At 34.7% G+C, this 20339-nt stretch overlaps 2 protein-coding genes across 2 annotated transcripts in view; both read left to right on the top strand.

Annotated features, from left to right (window-relative positions):
* The first annotated feature begins 10841 nt into the window (after positions 1-10841).
* LOC108361700 (uncharacterized) overlaps positions 10842-20339 on the top strand; it is a 17132-nt gene continuing 7634 nt past the window's right edge. Inside the window, exons 1-3 of the mRNA XM_017614401.1 lie at positions 10842-10869; positions 12763-13697; positions 18851-19091. Of these exons, the coding sequence (XP_017469890.1) occupies positions 10842-10869; positions 12763-13697; positions 18851-19091 (1204 nt within the window). The remainder of the gene's footprint in view (positions 10870-12762; positions 13698-18850; positions 19092-20339) is intronic.
* The window catches only part of LOC108361698 (uncharacterized), a 78874-nt gene continuing 75376 nt past the window's right edge, over positions 16842-20339 (top strand). The window contains exon 1 of the mRNA XM_017614399.1: positions 16842-17271. The gene's annotated coding sequence lies outside the window, so the exon portion shown is untranslated. The remainder of the gene's footprint in view (positions 17272-20339) is intronic.

Genomic DNA, 20339 nt, shown 5'->3' with positions numbered 1-20339 from the left:
ATTAACTTTTTCATTATACATTATTTATACTTCCTTGTATATTCCACATACTTTTACATATGCACTTCCGTGATGAAAGTTTAGTACAAAAGGAATTTAATTTGTGAAAAAGTATTTATTTATGCCTTGTGAATCCTACAATCTAAGAGCTAGCAACTTTTTCGAGAGCGAATTTCAGCACAGCTGGTTTTTTGATATGACATCTCTCTCACTCCCTCGGTTAGCGTGGAGGCTATCTGGCAGGCGGTAATGGTTGCGTTGACTAGTGCGCATCGTATATTTACATTCAAAAATGCTAATTTTTTAAAGCATTTTCTTTTCATCGGCTTTAACTAGCTTTTAGAAACGTAGATTTGTTATTACCAGACATGTCCGTTGTTGCTAACATTGTGCCAGACGTCATTTTATATAAAAAAAATTGTTTTTCAACTCTTTTCAGTAAAGCTCAAAATTTAATATTATTTTGTTTAAGTACTTGCTAAAGTAAGAGCCAGACCCATTTAAAGCTGAAAAGTACTACGCTGGTAGTGAGGGAGATGTGTAGTAGCAAAATTGTGAATTTCCCTAGGATTTTAGTATGAAAACTGGAAACTAAAACTACTTTTTTAACGTTATAACATAAAACATAAACATAAAACTAATTATTGGAATATCAAAAATTATATTTTTTTTAAATAAATACGTTAAGGCAAATAAAAACTTAAAACATTTCAAAAAACATCACCTTGTATAGTGTCAGAATAAAACAAGAAAGGCAAGAGAAAAACACAAACATTTTGATATTTATAACATTATTAAAACGTTTTTATATTTGTAATTGTGTCATAAAAAATACTGGCTTACAACAAAAATGCGCACTGGATGTAACTATCCAATTCCTATGCAGAATCGCTTGCTGATTCCGAAAATTGAGTATTTTTCCATAAATAAGTTTTCGAGATATTTGAATTTACCGTTACTCAGCTTAATCACGTATGTATATCTTATACGAAAAGCTGCAAATGAAAGGTGGAAAAATGTCATATCAAAAAACCAGCTTTCCTGAAATTCCTGTTTTCACGACGTTGCTAGCTCCCGTACTATTAACACCTATCACTTTTTCATTTGACCCACAATTTCCAGATTTTAGGTGAGTGAAATTATAACACCCCTCTTCGCACAGTGAACGCGCGGGTATAAAAAACGTTAGTTGGTGTATAGGAACATACTAACAGATATAATTACTTATTTTGAAAAGTGTAGCTCATATAAAAATAGATGGAAAGGGAATATACATTAATTCATTTTGTATTCAACTTTTATTTTTACCATCGAATAGTGGCACCATCTGCCGTCAATATAGTTCTGCGGAAAACAAAATCCAATTCAGTCTTCAATTACCATCCCAATGACCTTTTATCTATTTGAATCGATAAACTTGTACTATTTTGATTGATTTTTTCTATTACTTATAATTTATTTAAAGTCATCAATGCTCATTATTCAATAATCATGAAGCAATAAACAGGTGAAGTAATAGATTGGCTTATAGGCAATTTTTCAAATAATTACTTCAGATGGAATAATTCCGCCATGAGTTTTCTCACTAATGACATTAGAGTTTTGACATTCCCTTACAAAAGGTTTAGCAAACACACGCACCCTAACGGCTTTTGTCGCCATGTTAGCCATTTGACTTTTGCTGGCATTATGACATTTTCATCGAATTCAAGCTACCAGCTACAATAAATAAATAATTTTTTTGACTGCAATGCATGTGTACATATGTTTGTATACAGACAATGAAAGAAACCAATATTTTTTTAAGCAATAAAAAGAAATGAATGAGTTGCGCGTTTAAGGGCTGCAAAAACTCTGTACATTTGTTTGAAGTTGAAGTTTTTTAAATTCCCCACGCTCCCTTTTCTTAGAAATATATAAGTGGTTAGAAGCTGGCGACGTCAATGAAGAAAATCTTCCCAAACTATCATTTATTTATTCAGTGTGTTTTGTCCTAATGGATATAACTATTAGCAAAAACAAAACCGTTTTATGTAATAATAAAATGCAATATACTACATATTTTCGTAAGCGTCATTTGACGATTTTTATTTATGTATAAGTTATATATTTCAAAATAAGATACATATTTCGATTGGTGTTATAATTTTTCGGTATCTCCTTTAGTTTCCGAGATACTGAGTAAAGAGTATCATTGTTTTAGTACAAATTTTTATTAAATTTTGTCCTACAAAGTCGTTGCAAAATAGTTGACAAATGTAGCACACTACTGACATACTACAAAATTTTACTTAAGAAAATCTGTAACTCTAAATAATTAACATACAAATAAAGCAATTTAAGAATTTCGTGAACTAGACACAGTCTCAGAGATTTTGGAGAATATTTATCGTCGTTGGAAATGGCATTCCAAACTTCAATTGCGGTTTTCCAAAACCTACCCAAAATACCATAATTCAAGCTTTTTCCAGGCGACGGTATTTCTATTCTTATGATAAATTGTTTCAAAACTACGAAAATAAAAGTTAACACGAAAAGAGTAATCCTCTTAGAGGATTCGTCTAGTTTGTTGTACTAATGCCATAAATGCATGTGTTCTTATAATAGTAATTGCTACAAATTTTAAAACTCCAAGAATACCAGTATCCGTATTGCCCATTAAACACAGCAGATACTCCCATCCCGAAATACAATCACTTATATTTTATTCCTAACCATGTGACAACGACGCTTGTAATATGTACAAGTTATGAAACTTCAGAAATGCCTGTATCCATCAAAAGAATTTGAGGTGAAACTACCTTCTATTTTTTTATCATGCACGCAGCCACTCATAGTGTCTTGCTAATGGAGCCGATTTTGTCAAGAGGGAGCGAGAAAACTGTTTTCTGAGCAAAGCTTTTACTATTGAATTATGATCAGGGCTGCCAATTTGGCTTAAACCAAGCCATTTTTGGCCCTATTTTATTTAAAATGGCACTTAATTTTTTGATTCGGCACAAAGTGCCAAAATGGCATTTTTGAAAAATAGTAGTATTTCAATAAATTTCTGAGAAATCCTTTGCGTGTATTTTGTTTTCTCAACTAAAATTTTCGAATTTCTGTAGTGCATACAACTGGCTTATCTTACTTTGGCATTGGATTTTTGTTTTTTGTTTGTGGAAGAATTATCTATGTATTGATTAATTATGTATTAATGTATATTTATTTCCAGATTCTTTTGAGTATTCGCATATGTAAAATTTTTATATTATATTGTTATGCCTTGTAGCTAGTATTATGCTGAATATGTGAAATATTCATTTGTAAGCATCTTTCATCTTACTAAATAAATAAATATTATATTATTATATCATACTATATTATACTATGTTATATTATTGTATATGCTTCATAGATTGTTGCTAATTTTTGGGTTTGCATTAACTATTTGCTGTTTGGCAACAAATAATAATCGCTTATGCAAAGTTGCTTAAGTTTAATATAAAGTTGGGTTAGAGATACATTTAAAAATTTGCGACTACCGCATGGTCGTTCCCTTTTCCATAATGTGAAGTTTTTCACGGCTATTTCGTAACGAGATCATGTACATATATATATATATCTATGTGCTTAAATTGTTACTTAAAACTGTATTATTCTTGTTCTTATTATTATTGATTGGCGTTGAAGCCCATTCATGATTTTGGGTGAGCCTAATAAAGCACGCCTGTCTTTCCTATTTCGTGTCATCTCACGCAATCGAAAATGCCAAGTGAAGCCTGGTCTGTTGTTCTGGTCTATTAGCTTTATAAAAAAAGATACTTGCGCAGTTAACCCAAAAATTGCACAATTTATAACTTTATTATAGCGAAAGAAAAAAATTAATTTAATTCACATAATTTATAAGCAAATATTAAAATTATATTTTAAAATAAGTAATATTCTAAATATATTAAAACATTTAACAGGAATAAAGTAAATCATATGATTTATTTATGTACTTTTTACATCCACACTATGTACAATTCATATGCATATATATATATATATGTACTCACAGCCATGGTCTCGTAAATAGCAAACTTGTACCCCTAAAGCCAAGACCTTTGCCGAGTTTTGGGCTTACTCTTATTTATTGAAGTTCATTTGAAAATTTGTACGAAAAATTTAACTAAATTTGCGCATTGCGCATGGAAGGGTGGTACTCCGTTTTAAGGGAGCGCTTGTAGAAGCTGGAAGCGCTGATGTGAGGCAGTGAATAAAAATCGTGAGATCTAATTACTTTTTTAATACAAATTAAGATTATATAAAAATAGTCGCTAATTCAGTTCAATAAATTATTCAGTGCATTGTAATTTACTTTTATTATATTGGTTGAGTACAATTTTTATTTTAAAATAACCTCAGCCCGATTTTTTAACGTCCCTTACTTTGGAGGTACAAGTGTGCTATTTGCGTGGCAATGGCTGTGTATGTAGTGCTGCTTTTTTGAAACTGCAAACATACATATACGCAAAGCTTAGTATTTGCTGTTGAAAGTAAACTTTAAAATAAATGAAACCAACAAATTCTCCACAATTTCAAAATTACTCATTTATAATTATTTTGTAATATTAATTTCTACATATGTACGTTCAGTATTAGTAAAATGCAAACAAACTGCATTAGGTGATAAATAACTACAGACCACAACCTTCCCCACAAGCCACACAAACACACGCCAACTTGCGTCCACATCAACAGACCCACAAACGTACGTAATTTGCGAACACACAATTTTAGAAAATACACCTCCACACAACGACAGCAAATACATGCCATCAATGGCCATCTCTGCACGCTGAATTAGCCAACGAGCCTGAAATACACCATGACACCAATGAATTTTACAATCCTTTCACAAAATCTAAACTACAACAAAAATATACATATATGTATGCTGAGTCGGTTTAGATCCTTTGTACTTTAATATCTAACTCGTATTTAATTTAATTTCTTCCTCTTTCTTTTCTATTTTTGGTTTATGTTGTACGTTTTCCACTCTTACATATTCAATCGCGCACCCCATTGGGCACAACCCCCGCCCTGGCTGGCTGACCCTCTCGCGAATTGGGGCTTCTGTGTTCCCGTTCCCTTTCAACAGCGGGTATCATTGGTGGCAATGTTGTTAGTGGCGGCGTTGGCACTGGCATTGGCGTAGGCGTAGGCGTCGGTATCGGCAATGCCGGCGTACACACCGTACTTTCGCCGAATGACGTTCAAATCCATGGGAATGTAAGACAATATCTCAATCTACAAGTATCTAAGATTTTCCCTCTGTGTACTATTTCTCTATCACTCTATAATGTTCGCTCGCTGGCTAGCCTGTGCTAGCTGAACAGTTGTGCCTTTTTGAGTGTTTAAGGGCTTAGTTGTAACTACGTAATTAACTGTTATGTTGTTGCAGAACAAATTTAATCGATACCTTATAGAAATGGACTAACCAAAGTCGACACGCTTTTAAACACAATTAAATTAGCTATTCCTTGGAATGCTTAACTTTTTTTAATTTTATTAAATGAAAAACAGATTATATTTGCTCGTATGATCTTATCAAATAAAACTGCACCTTTTTCGTAATTTGAATATGTACTTACAAGCAAGACACACATATTCTCAAATATGGAATTTTGATTATTTATTGATTAATTTCTCGATCACTTCCATTTTCATTTGCTACTTTTGTACTTACATACATATCTATCTGTTATAAAAATTTTTATATTTCGCTTAATCATATGTGCGTATACTTTCATTTCTCACTGTTGTATTCAAACTGTTATATGTTTCTGTGTGTGTACTTTTAATTTTTCGAGACTTTAAACGCTGAAAGCATCCGAGAAGCCTTTAAAGATATGTATGTACAACATTTAAAGTTTCATCCAGTTCTTAAAGTAACGTTATAAGCCATACTTATAAGTATATTACCGATTTTCGTTTTCTCTCTCGTCACAAAGTTACCCTCTTGATCACTCTCACAAATGCTTTCCTCCAATAACTATGTTCCGTCATGAGTTCAGTGCAGTTTTGGTGCACTTGTGACACTTACAGTACAAATTAAAAAAATGCAATTCCAAATTTCTTTTCACTTTCCTCAACTTTTGTGCGTATGTGTTGCTTTGATTTTTTTCTTTATAAAATATTGATATGAAAATGTGGAAAATTTGCATGGACAACGTGACTTTGTTTTCTTTTTTCTTAAATAAAAATAAATTTTATGATTAAGGTTCATACGATACAAACACAAATAAAAACATGATTTTATATTAATACTTATCATTAACACAAATTTACACAAGTTTAATTTTTTAAAGTATATTTTCAATTAATTCTTTTTTAAATTGTGTAAAGTAAAAATACATTTTGTTTTCATATTTTCAGTATTTCAATAAAGCCGCCTTTTAGTTACATACGCATCAGAAAATGAAGTCAAGGCCTACTTCTGGGTAATATAATAGCGTTTTCTTTTCTCAAAATAGGTTTTGCCCATTTATACGGGAACTCTTGATTTGCGTTGCCCTGAACCTGAATCAGAATTTCATTTATAGAACTTAATAAAACTTCTGTAAACTATTCACTTGCACAGTAAGTCTTTTATTAATTTCATAGGAAAACACTTTAATTTTTACAAGCATAAATTAAAAATCAACCGTGCAACTCCCACCCGGGATAACCGGATATCCAGAAATTAACTGGTTATGAATAAAACAGAACGGATATTAACCGTAGTTCCGGCTCTTATATGTACGCACGAATACCCGAACGGACATCCAAATACATGGATAGTCCCAGCCCGTGTTTTAAGTCTCTTCGTAAAAATCTTTCTTTCAATAGCGGTGACAACCGGCAGGCATCGGCAAACGTCCGAGTGCATTTCTGTCATGAAAAAGCTACTCATTAAAGCCACTTGCCGTTGTGTGACAACATCAAAGCACACATCACAAATCGAAGGGGAAGCTCGTCGAAGCACTCGCAACTGTGTAAAACTGCAGTTAGTCAACGACGTAGCGTAAACGTAGGTCAACGTACGTAGCAGCATATCAAATTTACTGTTGAGAGAGAGAGAAAGAAGCAACGACAACGTCACCGCCATGCGGTAGTGAGTTTTCGTTAACACGCGAATCCCGTAAGGTAGATCGTGTCTGCGTCAACCTACGTCTACGTTACGGCGTTGACTGTTTGAGCTTTAAGCGTCAAATATTTTGTTTAGTCAATAACTCATGATATAACAGGACACACTGCCCGACAGCATTTTTAAAGCAGGATATCAATGGTATATTTGTGAAAGTGTCACAGTCCAGAATTTCTCAGCTTTATATTATCTGCACTCAAAAGTTAAAGAGTCACCACGTGTCTTTGTCTACAAAACTTTGATGTTGAAGAAAAGAGATTTCTTAAAAAAAAGTTAAATAACTATTTCGTGCTTATTAAACTTCCGTCCCCCACAAACCATTTTTTCCTATACTTTTTTAAAAATTGTCGTACACTTTTTTCCAAAGGCTACCAATACTAAGTAAAATATTTACAAAAAGTGTTTGGCCGATTTTCTCCTCCAACTTGTGGCGTGTTCGTCCTGATGTTATAACACAAATGGTTAGTTGGTTGTAATGCCTCCCATGTTTCACTCAGGGCTCAATTGGCGAATAATAGCACAGAATAATAGCTGCAGTTTTTGTGGACGATTTAATTTTACTGTAGTCTATCTCTCAAGCATTTGTGCAGTTTAAACAAACCACTTTTAATCGCTTATAAATTTGTGCATATCACTTATTGTAGCACTAGATAAATCGGCTAACTGCGTCATTATGTGTTGCCCGAAAGTGATATGCCTTAAGTAAGGAAGCCTTGGGAATTCACACAGGAAATTAAATACTGTTGCTTGCTGCACTCTATCCCGCACCTGCTGCATATATCGTTATATCGAAGTCCCATTCTATAGACATACATTCCTAGCGGATTATAGTTGCTACAAACCCAAATACAGCAGCTTTGCTGTTCTTTTCCTACTATAGTCAGGCGAAAGCTCACGTGTTATCTTGCAAGTCTGAATCTCTGACCGCCTCCTCCTTGCCATCTTCTTTTTCATGTCAATAAATGGTTTTGATCTTTCATAGACTTTAGTCATCGCCCCCTCTAAATTGCTTACGTTTCGTTCTATCCCATCTAATGAGGGACTATTTCCTCCTACATTGCTTTCAATTATTTGCTGATTTAGAATTTTGTCATGTCTCAGCTTTTTCAAGGCAGAAGTACACTCGGAGGTTTGCCATTGTCTGCCAAGGGGCGATCGCTGTTAGAAAACACTTCTTCTAATTTAGCTGTTGCTCGGACCAGGTATCGAACCTGGGTCCTATGGAGTAGTAGTACGCACCTTAAACTGTTATATCGGACAAAATTCATAAAGTCTCTTAATTTAAACATAACAAGTAATTTTTAAGCAAAAAACAAAACCGACTTCAATTCTCATATGAAAATTTAAGAATATCGTTAATTTCGTCATGATCCGATGATCGAATTTAAACCAAATTAATACGGGACCCTCTGTGAGGTAACACCTTTCCTTATAGAAATCGGTTAACGTGGTCCAAAGTTGTGCGGTAACATACATAAAAAAAACAAGTAAAGAAGTATAAGTTCGAACTTTATACACACGGCGCAGGTATCAAATATCTTCGTTTCAATTTTCTCTGAACCACCTTTGCATGAAAAGTAGGGGTCTTTACCCGATTTCAAACGTTTTGGGTAATATGCAGAGTTGGACTTAATGATATAATTGAACCTAGTTAGGTACAAATCGATTAAGTGGTTACCGAGGTACAGCTTTGTAGTTATAAGGTGGGCGGTGCTACGCCCAATTCCTAAAAGTCTATACAAGTTTCATTTCTTGTTAGGAGATTGCTGTAACCATTAACTTGAAGTAAATTAGCGTACTCAGTTATTAAAATATCGGAGTTTTCGTATTTCTGAAATTTACCGTTATACGGGAAGCGGGTGTAATTTTAGTCCGATTTGATTAATTTTCAACAAATGGCTTTTCCATACGACGGTTATTAAGTGCAGTTTGGTGGAAATTGATAAATCGGTTACCGAGATACACATTTATGGTTATAAGTGGGCGGCGCCACGCCCATTATCCAAAAATTTGTAATATTCTAATTGTCTGCTAAGTGATTATTTCAATCATCGATTTTAAGTGAATGAGCTCCAGTAGTTACTGATTATTGCCCGATTTCAAAGATTTTCAACAGATTTCTTAGCTAGACCCTACCCAAGCCTCGTACCGTTTGGTAAGGTTTGGTGAAGCGGCTACTGAGATACAGCATTTCATCATAAGTGGGCGGGGTTACGCCCATTTTCCAAACATTTCATAACAATAATATTTTTTACCACAATTCTACTCCACATACAAGTTTTCAACAATTTTCATCTAATATTTACTGAAATATCCCAGTTTTTGCATATTTTTATACCCGAGCGCACTTGTGCACAAGGGTATATTAATTTTGTTCACATAACGGTTGTTTGTAACAGCCAAAACGAATCGAGATAGATATAGACAAATGTATACATAAATGATCAGGATGAAAAAAGAAATCGATTAAGCCATGTCTGTCTGTCCGTCCGTCTGTCCGTCTGTCCGTCCGTCCGTGTACACGATAACTCGAGCAAAAATTGAGATATCTCAACGAAATTTGGTATGTAGGTTTCCCTTAATCCAAGGTAGGTTGGTATTGAAAATGGGCGAAATCGGACTGTAACCACGCCCACTTCCCATATAACGGTAATTTCCAGAAATACGAAAACTGCGATATTTTAGTAACTACTGAAGATAATTCACTCAAAATTGATATTTGTAATAGTTTACAGACGAAAAATAAGAATATTATAAATTTTGGGAAAATGGGCGTAGCCACGCCCACTTATAGTTACATGTGTATATCTTGGTAACAGCTGCACTAATTTTTTCTAATGCTCATCACAGTTGTTGGCCTTGATACAGCATACTAAATGGCCGAAACTTTTAAAAGTCGGACAATAACCACGCCCACATCCCATATAACGGTAATTTAGAGAAATACAAAATCTTCGATAAATCAGTAAATATTGAAGCTAATTTATTCAAAATTGATGCTTGCAACAATTCTTTACCAAGAAATACGTTTATGGTAAAATTTTGGAAAATGGGCGTGGTACCGCCCACTTATGATCACATATAAGTATATCGGTAACCGTTCCACCAATTTGTACAAAACTCGGTGTGGTTATTGTGCTTGCCAAATATAAGCAAAACGTTGAAAATTATTGAAATCGGACTAAAATAATGGCCGCTTCTCATATAACGGAAAATTTCAGAAGTGCTTGAAACTTCAATATTTCGAAATTGAAGGACGCTAATTTACTCAAAATTGATCCGGGGTGTATCTTACCATCTAGCGGAAGGTTTCGGAAAGGTGAAAAAACATATATTTAATACTTGCGCCGGGTATTTAATATTCGGCTCCGCCCGAACTTAGACTTTCTTACTTGTTTTAAATATCGTTATATGGAAAGTGGGTGTGGTTACAGTTCGATTTTTCCCATTTTCAATACCAACCTACCTTGGATAAAGGGCAACCTACATACCAAATTTCATTGAGATATCTCAATTTTTGCTCGAGTTGTCGTGTACACGGACAGACGGCCCGACGGACGAACGGGCAGACAGACATGGCGTAATCGACTTCTCTTTTCATTCTGATCATCTATGTATGTATGTATTTGTCCATATCTATCTCGATTAGGTTTGGCTGTTACAAACAATCGTTATGCGAACAAGGTTAATGTACCCCTGTGCAGAAGTGCGCTCGGGTATAAAAATATTCCGACTAATTGATAACCTTTCTCCTTTTTCTGAAGTCGGTTTAAAATTAAAAATAACCAAAAACATTTGCAAATTTCTCCCATGCAGACTGCAGCTTTGCACTTTATGTAAATAAACATGTACAAACGCTCCGGAAGGTTGTAACTTTTTAAATCTTTGGTTAAATGCGAGATCGTCGGAAGTTTTATTGTTTCCACACTACCCGTAGTTTTTGGTAAGCAATGTTTTTCTCAAAGACATCAAAGTTGTATGGCCTCGAGATTTTGGGCTTGCGCTGACCTTTGAATACAAACAAAACAAACCTCAGGCATATTGGGCTATGAAATTATTCAATAAAAATGACCAGCACAATGTTCTCTTTCAAAAGTATGGACATGGTTATTCTGTGGCAGATTAAATTTTTTTGGCTGTGGTCAGGGTGTCCAGACTGTTTTTACAAAAAAACGCATTTCTGAAAAAATAATCGCCAAAAATCGCCCAATTTTTTTTTTTTAATAAAATTCATGAAATCGACTTAACAGATATTTTATTTTAAAAATGAGATCTTGTTATAACATAGTTTTTAATTCCAAAAACGAATGTAATACCTTCAAGGTAATAATAAATAATACAATAAATATAGTTATGTACAAACGAATGTTCTTTAAAAATATGCACACTTTTAAGAAATGTTCGTATTAACACTATTTGCAGTAGGACTGCACAATTAGTATATGAATACTATAACTCACATTAATTGATTAATCGCACAATTCGCTTTTATGCGCTTAGTGCTAAAAATAAAATAAAAATCTACTTCCACGAATGAAATTGCAAGTTTCACATATTAGTAAATGTTCGATATGTTACAGTAAAATCGGCAAACAATAAAAAGTGTTGCCACATCAAAACCAAAGCTCTAACTCCACAACCTAGTACTTTTCATGTCTTTCGACGCATTTACATGGTAGCGCGCAAAAATTGTATTTGAAGGGAAAGAATCGCGTAAAATCGCCTAAGGCGATTTCCTAAATTTTTACGCGCAAATATCACAAATAAATCGCCAAATTGGCACTAGATCGCCCAATCTGGACACTCTTACTGTGGTATTTTTGCAGGTTTATCTCTCTTCGACAAGCATACACTTTGCTTTCGATTAAAGCTTTGGTAGTTATAATCACAAACTTAGTAAGTGTCATCGGAAAACCTACGTTTATTATTTAGCTTCTTTCGGTTTATATTTTTTTAAGCATGCGTGATAATGTATTATCTTAGATTAGATACAACCAATCTATGTTCCATGAGAGTAGAGTTTTAAAGCTTGCTATACGTTTTATGTGCACGCGCACAGAACGAAAGCTCTTTCGTGTCCGCACTGTCAAACACTTGAAAGGCCTATGCTGTGTTCGATTTTTTTTGTCAAAACGGTTACCAAGCGTATTACAAAACAATCATCAAAAATCACCGGAGTTCTGTGTTTCAGGACATATTGATTTTATATAAGTTCCTAAGCTGACTACCAAAAATTTCTAAGTATGAAATTTAAGCGCGTATCTTACATATGTGGCAAAAGGTGAGGTCACACTGATTTCTAAGAGTCTAAAACATCGAAATTGATCCGGAAAACTTCAAAGTAAAAGTAAACGGTTATTTTAACTAAGGAATTTCTTGATTTAAGTTTCTGTTGGTTTTGCTTTCCCCTACTGATTAAAACCAAAACAGCTTTATTTTTGCGAAGGTGATAACAAACCGATGAGAATTTGTTTGCACAACAGGTTCTTCTCCACTACTCCTCAGTTTCCCATGAAAGTTTTTCCTGTGTATCGTACAACAACCTTCCCTATAGCAACTACAGCAACAATAAATATTTTGCATAAATCACTTAAACTTTCATCCCACAGGCGGCTTGCGTGAACCCTGGAAACAGCAACGCAGCCTCAACGAGCGTGATCTCTTAAGTGTGACGAATTCATATGGCGCCAACGACTATCGCCTGACCAATACGAACCGCCTCTACTCCTCTGCGGATCGTGATCGCTACGACCTGCATCGCGAACGCCTAGAACGATATCCGCTCACGCGAACAGCTCGATTGGATGTACAGCAACACAACACCTACAACAGGACAAATCACGATCGACAATCAACGGTCACTGGAAGTGGATTGTATACGGCGCGTCGGGCGCCTTCATTAGTCACGGCTACGGCAACCTCTGGGGGCGGTGGTAGCAGCAACAGCAGTGCTGGTAGCTACCACCACCAAAAAGCACAACAGCACCATATGAATCCACAAATTGTGATTGACGATAAACCATTGCCGGCAAATGCTTATGAACGCTATAGCAGTGGGACTGGTACGCGCAGTGAAGAGAGTAGTGTTAGGCGAACAAATACCCCTGAGACTGGTAGCCTCGGACGAGATCGCCGTTTAGTCACGGATCTCTATTGGGATGAAAATCTCACAGCGGGTAATGCAGCGCAAGACTCGAGACGCTACACAGAGCGCAGAATAAAGAAAACAGTACGATTTGATGGGCACGATGATCCGTTGGTAACAACAGCAAGTGTCGTAAGCGGCTCACTGCCACCAGTTACACAAATTCTGCCTTCAACGGCTATGGAAGTGGGAGCTGCCACTATACTGACCAGTACCAAATTAGGCGCAAACGCAAACACTGCCAATACGATAGGCATTTCGGATGCGGCCGCTGCCGATTGGACACATTGGGACGCTGAACGACAGGGTAGCCAGGATTCGGCAACCAAAGACTCTGGCATCGATACCAGCAGCACGTTCACGAGCAGCGAAGACTCAAATCGTGGTGATGGGCCAAAGGTAGATTTAAAACTCTATGAATTTGATGACTCTCGCCTGAACCCCAAGGACTGATACGCGACCCTTTCCGTCTGACAAATGCTTCTTATCTGCCTCTGTTCTTAGTGTGGTGACATGTGCTACCGCTGCAACAAATTCCTTATGTGAAGGTTTTTTTTTTGTTTTTGGTTTCTCGTTGTGATAGTGTTTATTGATCCTTCATTTAAAAAGTTGTAATTTGAAATTGAGGTTTTGCATTGAACAAATGATATTTTGTAATGATTTCACCGCTTCTTCAACTAGGCCGATTCTTTCTACATTTACATACATAATTCGTATTTCGTTCATACAATAAAATATTTTTACATAAATATACGCAAACAAATACATACCCGTATTAGAGCATGATCGTACATAATACATACATACATACATATGCGTGGATATACTACTCCATAATTATTTAAGTATTATTTGTTTGTTGGAAATGATTCTACTGATATTTGCACAATTATGTACATATATTAAACGCAATTCATAGCTTTGATGTCTGCTTTTTAAAATTCCTATGTATTTGGAAATAAAGTTGTTTTGTATATACATACATACAAAAAAATATTGCACATTTTAGAAAGTTCGTTACAGAGACCAAAACTTTAATTCACTACTCATGAGAATATACAATTTCCTCATCATAGTTTATATATGTAAAAATGTACCTAAAATTTATCACAAGCTTGAATTCCAGAATTCTAATGCAAGAAAATTTAAATTGAAATGCTAGGCACCAGCATAATTATTTTATTTTTTTTTTAACCCAAGAGAATGGGCCTCATGCATAAAAAGTGAGCTTAAGCTCCGACTCGATTTTCAGTACAAATTCTTGAGCTTGAGCTCACCCTTTCAGTGCAAAAATTAAGTCTGAGCTTAAGCTCACTTTTTATGCATAAGGCCTATTGACCAGTTTTAAAAAATTTAGCACACAACTAGTAGAAAACAAGAGACCGAGGAGGCGGCGAAATCAGAAAACTCAATTCGGTTCCACACAGATGGATCCAAGTTAGATAACAACTCTAGTAGGCGGAGGAGTAGATAAACGCGGAGTAAATCAGGATGATGGCACCATTGTAGTCATAAAAAATAATATATATCCGAGCCTTTTACTGAATCAATCGCGGTACGAATATGATGATATCCGCGAAAAAGCTTTACTCGAACAGAGGCGTAACTATAGGGCGGCAGGGCTGGCAAATGCCACGGGCTCCCGATGCGAGAGGGCACCGGTCCAAGAGACTGCGAAGTCAGAAATAACCTACACTTTTTTATTACTTAAAATTAATTAAAGTTAGACACAACTAATGAGCATTTCCACAGAATGGTCAACCAGGACCGACAACTAAAATGAACAATCGGTTGTATGGGAGCTATAAGTTATAGTGGTCCGATTTCAATGGTTCCGACAAATGATTAATACATTATAAAAATAGAATAAAAATAAACTTTTCAATATACCACGCATTCATAAATGGGCTAAAAGGTAAAAAATAATATTTCTCAGTCCCATAGAATTGGTTTTGATAACTTTTGATTTTGAAATTTTAGCAAAAGTCATTGTAAATAATTTAAAAGACTGAAAACGATAAACAAAGCATTAGATTTAATTGACAATAGCCAAACTATATAACATTGACCTAAAATTTCTACAGCTCAAGTAAAAATTTGGATCTATTTTAAGCGATCGTTATTCATATACTCACATACATACATATATTACTTTCCATATCAATTCAGTCTATTTGATGCGCCCCACGCTCTTCATTTTCAATCTCATAAATTGTTTATGACTTTCGCAAAAATTTCAAAATCAAAAGTTATGAAAACAAATTATATGGGACTGAAAAATGTTATTTTCTACTTTTTAGTACAATTTTAAAAGCGTAGTATATTAAAAAGCTTTTTTTATTCCATTTATTTTCTTCTTTTTAGTCTTGTCTGTATACAATTTTGTACAAGACATTAAAATAATTCAACGATATTTATAAATTGGTGCTCACACATATGTTAGTGTTTGGCCGAGCACTCCTCTGATTTGTGGCGTTCGCCTTTATGTTGTCACACCTACAGTTTTACGCTGACTCCGAACGGCGATTGTATTTTTATTAGAAGCTGTTTTTCATGGCAGAAATTCACTCGGAGGTTGGCTATTGCCTGCCGAGCGGCGACCGCTACCCAAAAAGACGACACTCCCAGAGTCCAAAAACACGTTAAAAACACCTTAAAAGGATTTCAAACGCCTCAAAACGGCCACTGGAATTCAAATCAACCAACTGAGCCCCAAATGGTATAAAAGTATCGAAACAAAAGAGAAAATAATAAAAATTTATGTTTTCCTTGTTTTTTGCACTTCAAAAGCGTACGAACGTACGGTTCGCAACCGTTGGAAATGCTCATGTATGTACGTATTCTTTATTTTATGTCATTCTGCTTACCTGAAGTATAGACTGAATTGATGTTTTTGTTCCAATTCCTGCGCCTAGTGCCGAACGATCATTTTCGAAACTAAAATTAATAAACCCCTATTTGCAAAACTCTATGGGACAAGACAGGCTACATAACTTGGCTATTCTGTCTATTGAAAATTCTATGGCTCTATCTTTAAACTTTGATGATGTTATAGATTGTTTTGCGGAACAGAAAAGCTCGGAGAGAAGAATTTTATAAATAAATATCTTATCAAAATTCATTTTTTATTTCATTATAAATATGTATGCTCTTGAAAATTAAAATTCAGTAGACATTTAACTAAAGTGCACACATTATTGTTAAAAGTGTTGGGTAACTACTTAAGTGGTTTATTAAAATTAAATTACATCGGGACGGTTTTTACTGGGAGGCCCGATCCAAAGAGTTTGCCACGAGCCTCAGATGATATAGTTACGCCACTGAATTCAAACCAAATTAATACGAAAATACATACATATACATACATACAATTGTAATTCAAAACATAAGCACCGCTATTTGGTTTTAGTGTTAGCATTTTCGTTGATTGATCGTAGAATGGCTACCAAGGCATAGTAATATCCAAACAAGTAACGTTCCGTATTATAGATGGGTGCGGGACTAATAATCAGCGAATGCAAAACAGAAACACATCAGTACCTCTAAATATCGAACGCTATCTGGTCAGACGAGGGCATGATAAAAATAAAGGAGCTTCTCTCGCTAAGAAAGAATCAAAACCATCATTAGTTAAAATGAGATTTACAGAACAATCAGATATTAATATGCGGTATGTAATTACTTTGGCCCATAGGTCTATTGTGTCTTTACTCTTCGCAAAACTTCTACTAAATAAACTTAAGACTCCTGAAAAGTTCTCTCTCGTCTACTGGAAATCGCATCTAATTCGACTGAAACGTGCAATAGTATATCTTTGCCCAAGTCACATAAGCAGCAGATACAATGCTTAATTAATTGACGGGTAACACCATCAGAAATTAAAAAATCAATGACCTTCAACCGCGACACTGTATAGACACACCTTTCATGACGGAGATGAACGTTTCTGTGGGAAGTCCATAAAACGAGTTCAGTAAGTTCTGACTTGTTGCGTTAAGAAGTTTTCATACGTACATATCGATGGCTGAGTGGAAGATCGACCTATCTCGGCAGCCAGTTCGAAAACGCTCTATCTCAAAAAACTTTCAAGAACGCCCTACTTCAGAATTTAATTGAAAAACATCATATCTCAAAATACGGTACAAAAACGCCCTATCTCACTTCAAAATGTATTGAAAATATGCTGATATAGGGCGTTTTTGAATCGACAGCTGAAATAGGGCGTTTACGAAACGAGTTCTGAAATAGGGCGTTCTTGAAAAGTTTTTTGAGGTAGAGTGTTTTCGAACTGGCTGCCGAGATAGGTCAATGTTCCACTCAGCCATCGATATGGTCAGATATTAAATATCGGTTAAACAGCCTCATATAAATTTCTATAGCGTTTTTTTGGATCCGTACACAACAATACATACCCTCAAAACTTCCTTCCGCTTTTATTTGCACTTCCTAACACCATAACATTCTAACTCTCTCTCTCTTCGTTTTAAATCATTTAAAAAATTGTTTGCGTAATGCCTGATTTCTGATAAAACATTCTTATGTATTTATTTATAGTGATTGTGTTTATATAAATGATTATTGCTTTTTTCAATTTTAATGTTAAATTTTGTATATGTATGTCGCATGCAAATATTTAAAATAATAATAAAAAAATAAATGCTGATCTCTAAAAAGAATGAAATTTGAAGCTTGACAGTGGTGTCTACTTCTATGTGTGTGTTCTCATGAATTTGTATTAGTTATGAAATAAAGCCTGTAATATACATACATACTTGTTATTAAGAAAACTTTTATTGTCCTATGAAAATATAAAAAAATCATTTCTATTTTTTTTTGTAAAAGTCTGTGATTATCATCAATTGTACTAAAATATTCATAAACTTTTATGTATGCTTTATGTATGAAAATTTACACAGAGAATGTACAACATACATACAATATGTATTTATTAATTTAAGCTACTCTAATAAGTTTATAAGCTCGCGCAGTTTCTTCAATTCTATTTGTAAAATACTTTACTCAATTTTATGCGTATATATGTATATAAAGCATATACATATCTAGTGAAGATAATTAAGCAGCTACGTCTATCCACGTACTAACCTTAAGCCTAATCCAAGCAGCAAACTTCGTGTTTGCTTTCAGTAATTTTTTTGTATTATATATACTAACAATTAAAAGGAGAAAGAATTTAACAACTCTTAAAAACGTTTACCCATTTTCCATTTACAATGTTTTATGCAACATCCACCTCCGCTACCTTCTCCTACTCAAACGCAAATATAACGAACTTCTCAAACTCAAAAAACTAATCGTTTCGATTGGTCACACCACCATTCCATCTACGCAATCCTCCACCACAATCACCATAACAAAATTTCACCAATCAACTTCTTACCAACAACAACTTATATCTACGAAATTTATACAAAACAACAACCCTGCAAATAATAACTTATTCCAAATCCATTGTTAAATTTAAAAAAAAAAAATGGATAAAAACAAAATTTAAAAAATCGCAAAACCACACATGTACGTACGTACAAACATAGCAACCGGTGAATTGGCAAATATCCGCGGATAACACTCACATGGTTGGTCACATGATATTAAAAAAGTATTACGACGGTGAGGATATTCTCGGCTTAAAAATCATAGGCGGTCAGCAGCTTGCGACATCTTCACCGGCAACAACGGACTCCAGCGGGAATAGTGAGATCAGCGGTTGCGGTGCGATCGTGGAAAAAGTAAAGCGCGGTTCAGTAGCCGATGTCGAAGGGCATATACGAGCAGGTAAACACATGGCGAGCAAGCACCGCAATCATGCATGCATAAATCTTAAAGCACTTTAGATTGATTTCGTGCTCTCAATAACATCCCAGTCGGAAAAGTAGTAATGCATTACATGCGTGATAAATAATATAATGTATTTCTTATGAGTTTTCGATTATATTACTGATAACTATGTAATCAGCAGTCTAATGTATCCAAAAAGTCCAAAAATTGCATATTAAAACACATTCATTTCTCGATACTAGGTAATGAAAAATTGAATGCCCACCTTTCTTAGGACAACGCCCTTTTCGAATGTAATACGGGTTGTTTAACTGATTATTTTTTCGATTACTATACGTTACATTTTCCCACTGGGATGCAAAGATAACTACGTACACTCCCATACTCTTGAATAGGCACAATGCTTTTTCGCTTTTCATGCATTATTTTACCTTTATTTATTTTTCCATAAAAAAAAAATACCCAGCCCATTTGAATGGGCTGCAGATCTGCTTACTAAAAATTCTGAGAAAGAAGTTGGACAATTTAAATCATATTTTTTAGTTTTCTACAAACTTTGAAACTACCTTTATATGGTTTTTGTTAGAGAATGAACTGTATTTTTTATTAAGAAATAATGGAAATAAAAAAAATAGGAATAGGGAAATAAAATAAAATACAATAACAAAATAAAGATAAAATGATAAAAGAACACAAAAAAAATATATATTAATTAATAAATTAAATAAAAATAATCTAAAAAAATTAATTTCAATTTAATTAAATCAAGTTAAATAAAATGCAATTTACTATATTAATTAAATTAAATTAGTCGATGATACTTTACAAGAGCGTACAATTGCTGGCGTATGCCGACGACATCGATATTATCGGTAAAAACAAGGGCTACGTCTGTTCTGCCTTCTCGGTATTGGATAGAGAAGCAAAGCGAATGGGTCTGATGGTGAACGAGGACAAAACGAAGTATCTCCTGTCATCACACCAACAGTCANCCGTCTTTGCACCCACGTCACTGTTGACAGTAAAAAGTTTGAAAAAGTAAACGACTTCGTTTATTTGGGAACCAGCATTAACACCAATAATAATGTCAGCCTTGAAATCCAACGGAGAATCACTCTTGCCAACAAGTGCTACTTTGGGCTGAGTAGGCAATTGAGAAGTAAAGTCCTCTCTCGTCGTACAAAGATCACACTCTATAAGTCACTCATCATGCCTGTGCTGGTGTATGGCGCGGAAGCATGGACA

Source organism: Rhagoletis zephyria, unplaced genomic scaffold (genome assembly GCF_001687245.7).
Source record: "Rhagoletis zephyria isolate East Lansing unplaced genomic scaffold, Rhagoletis_zephyria_1.1 Rzeph_scaffold_00818, whole genome shotgun sequence".
Taxonomy (NCBI): domain Eukaryota; kingdom Metazoa; phylum Arthropoda; class Insecta; order Diptera; family Tephritidae; genus Rhagoletis; species Rhagoletis zephyria.
Note: the sequence above shows the minus strand (reverse complement) of the source record. Positions and strands in the feature narration are given on the sequence as shown.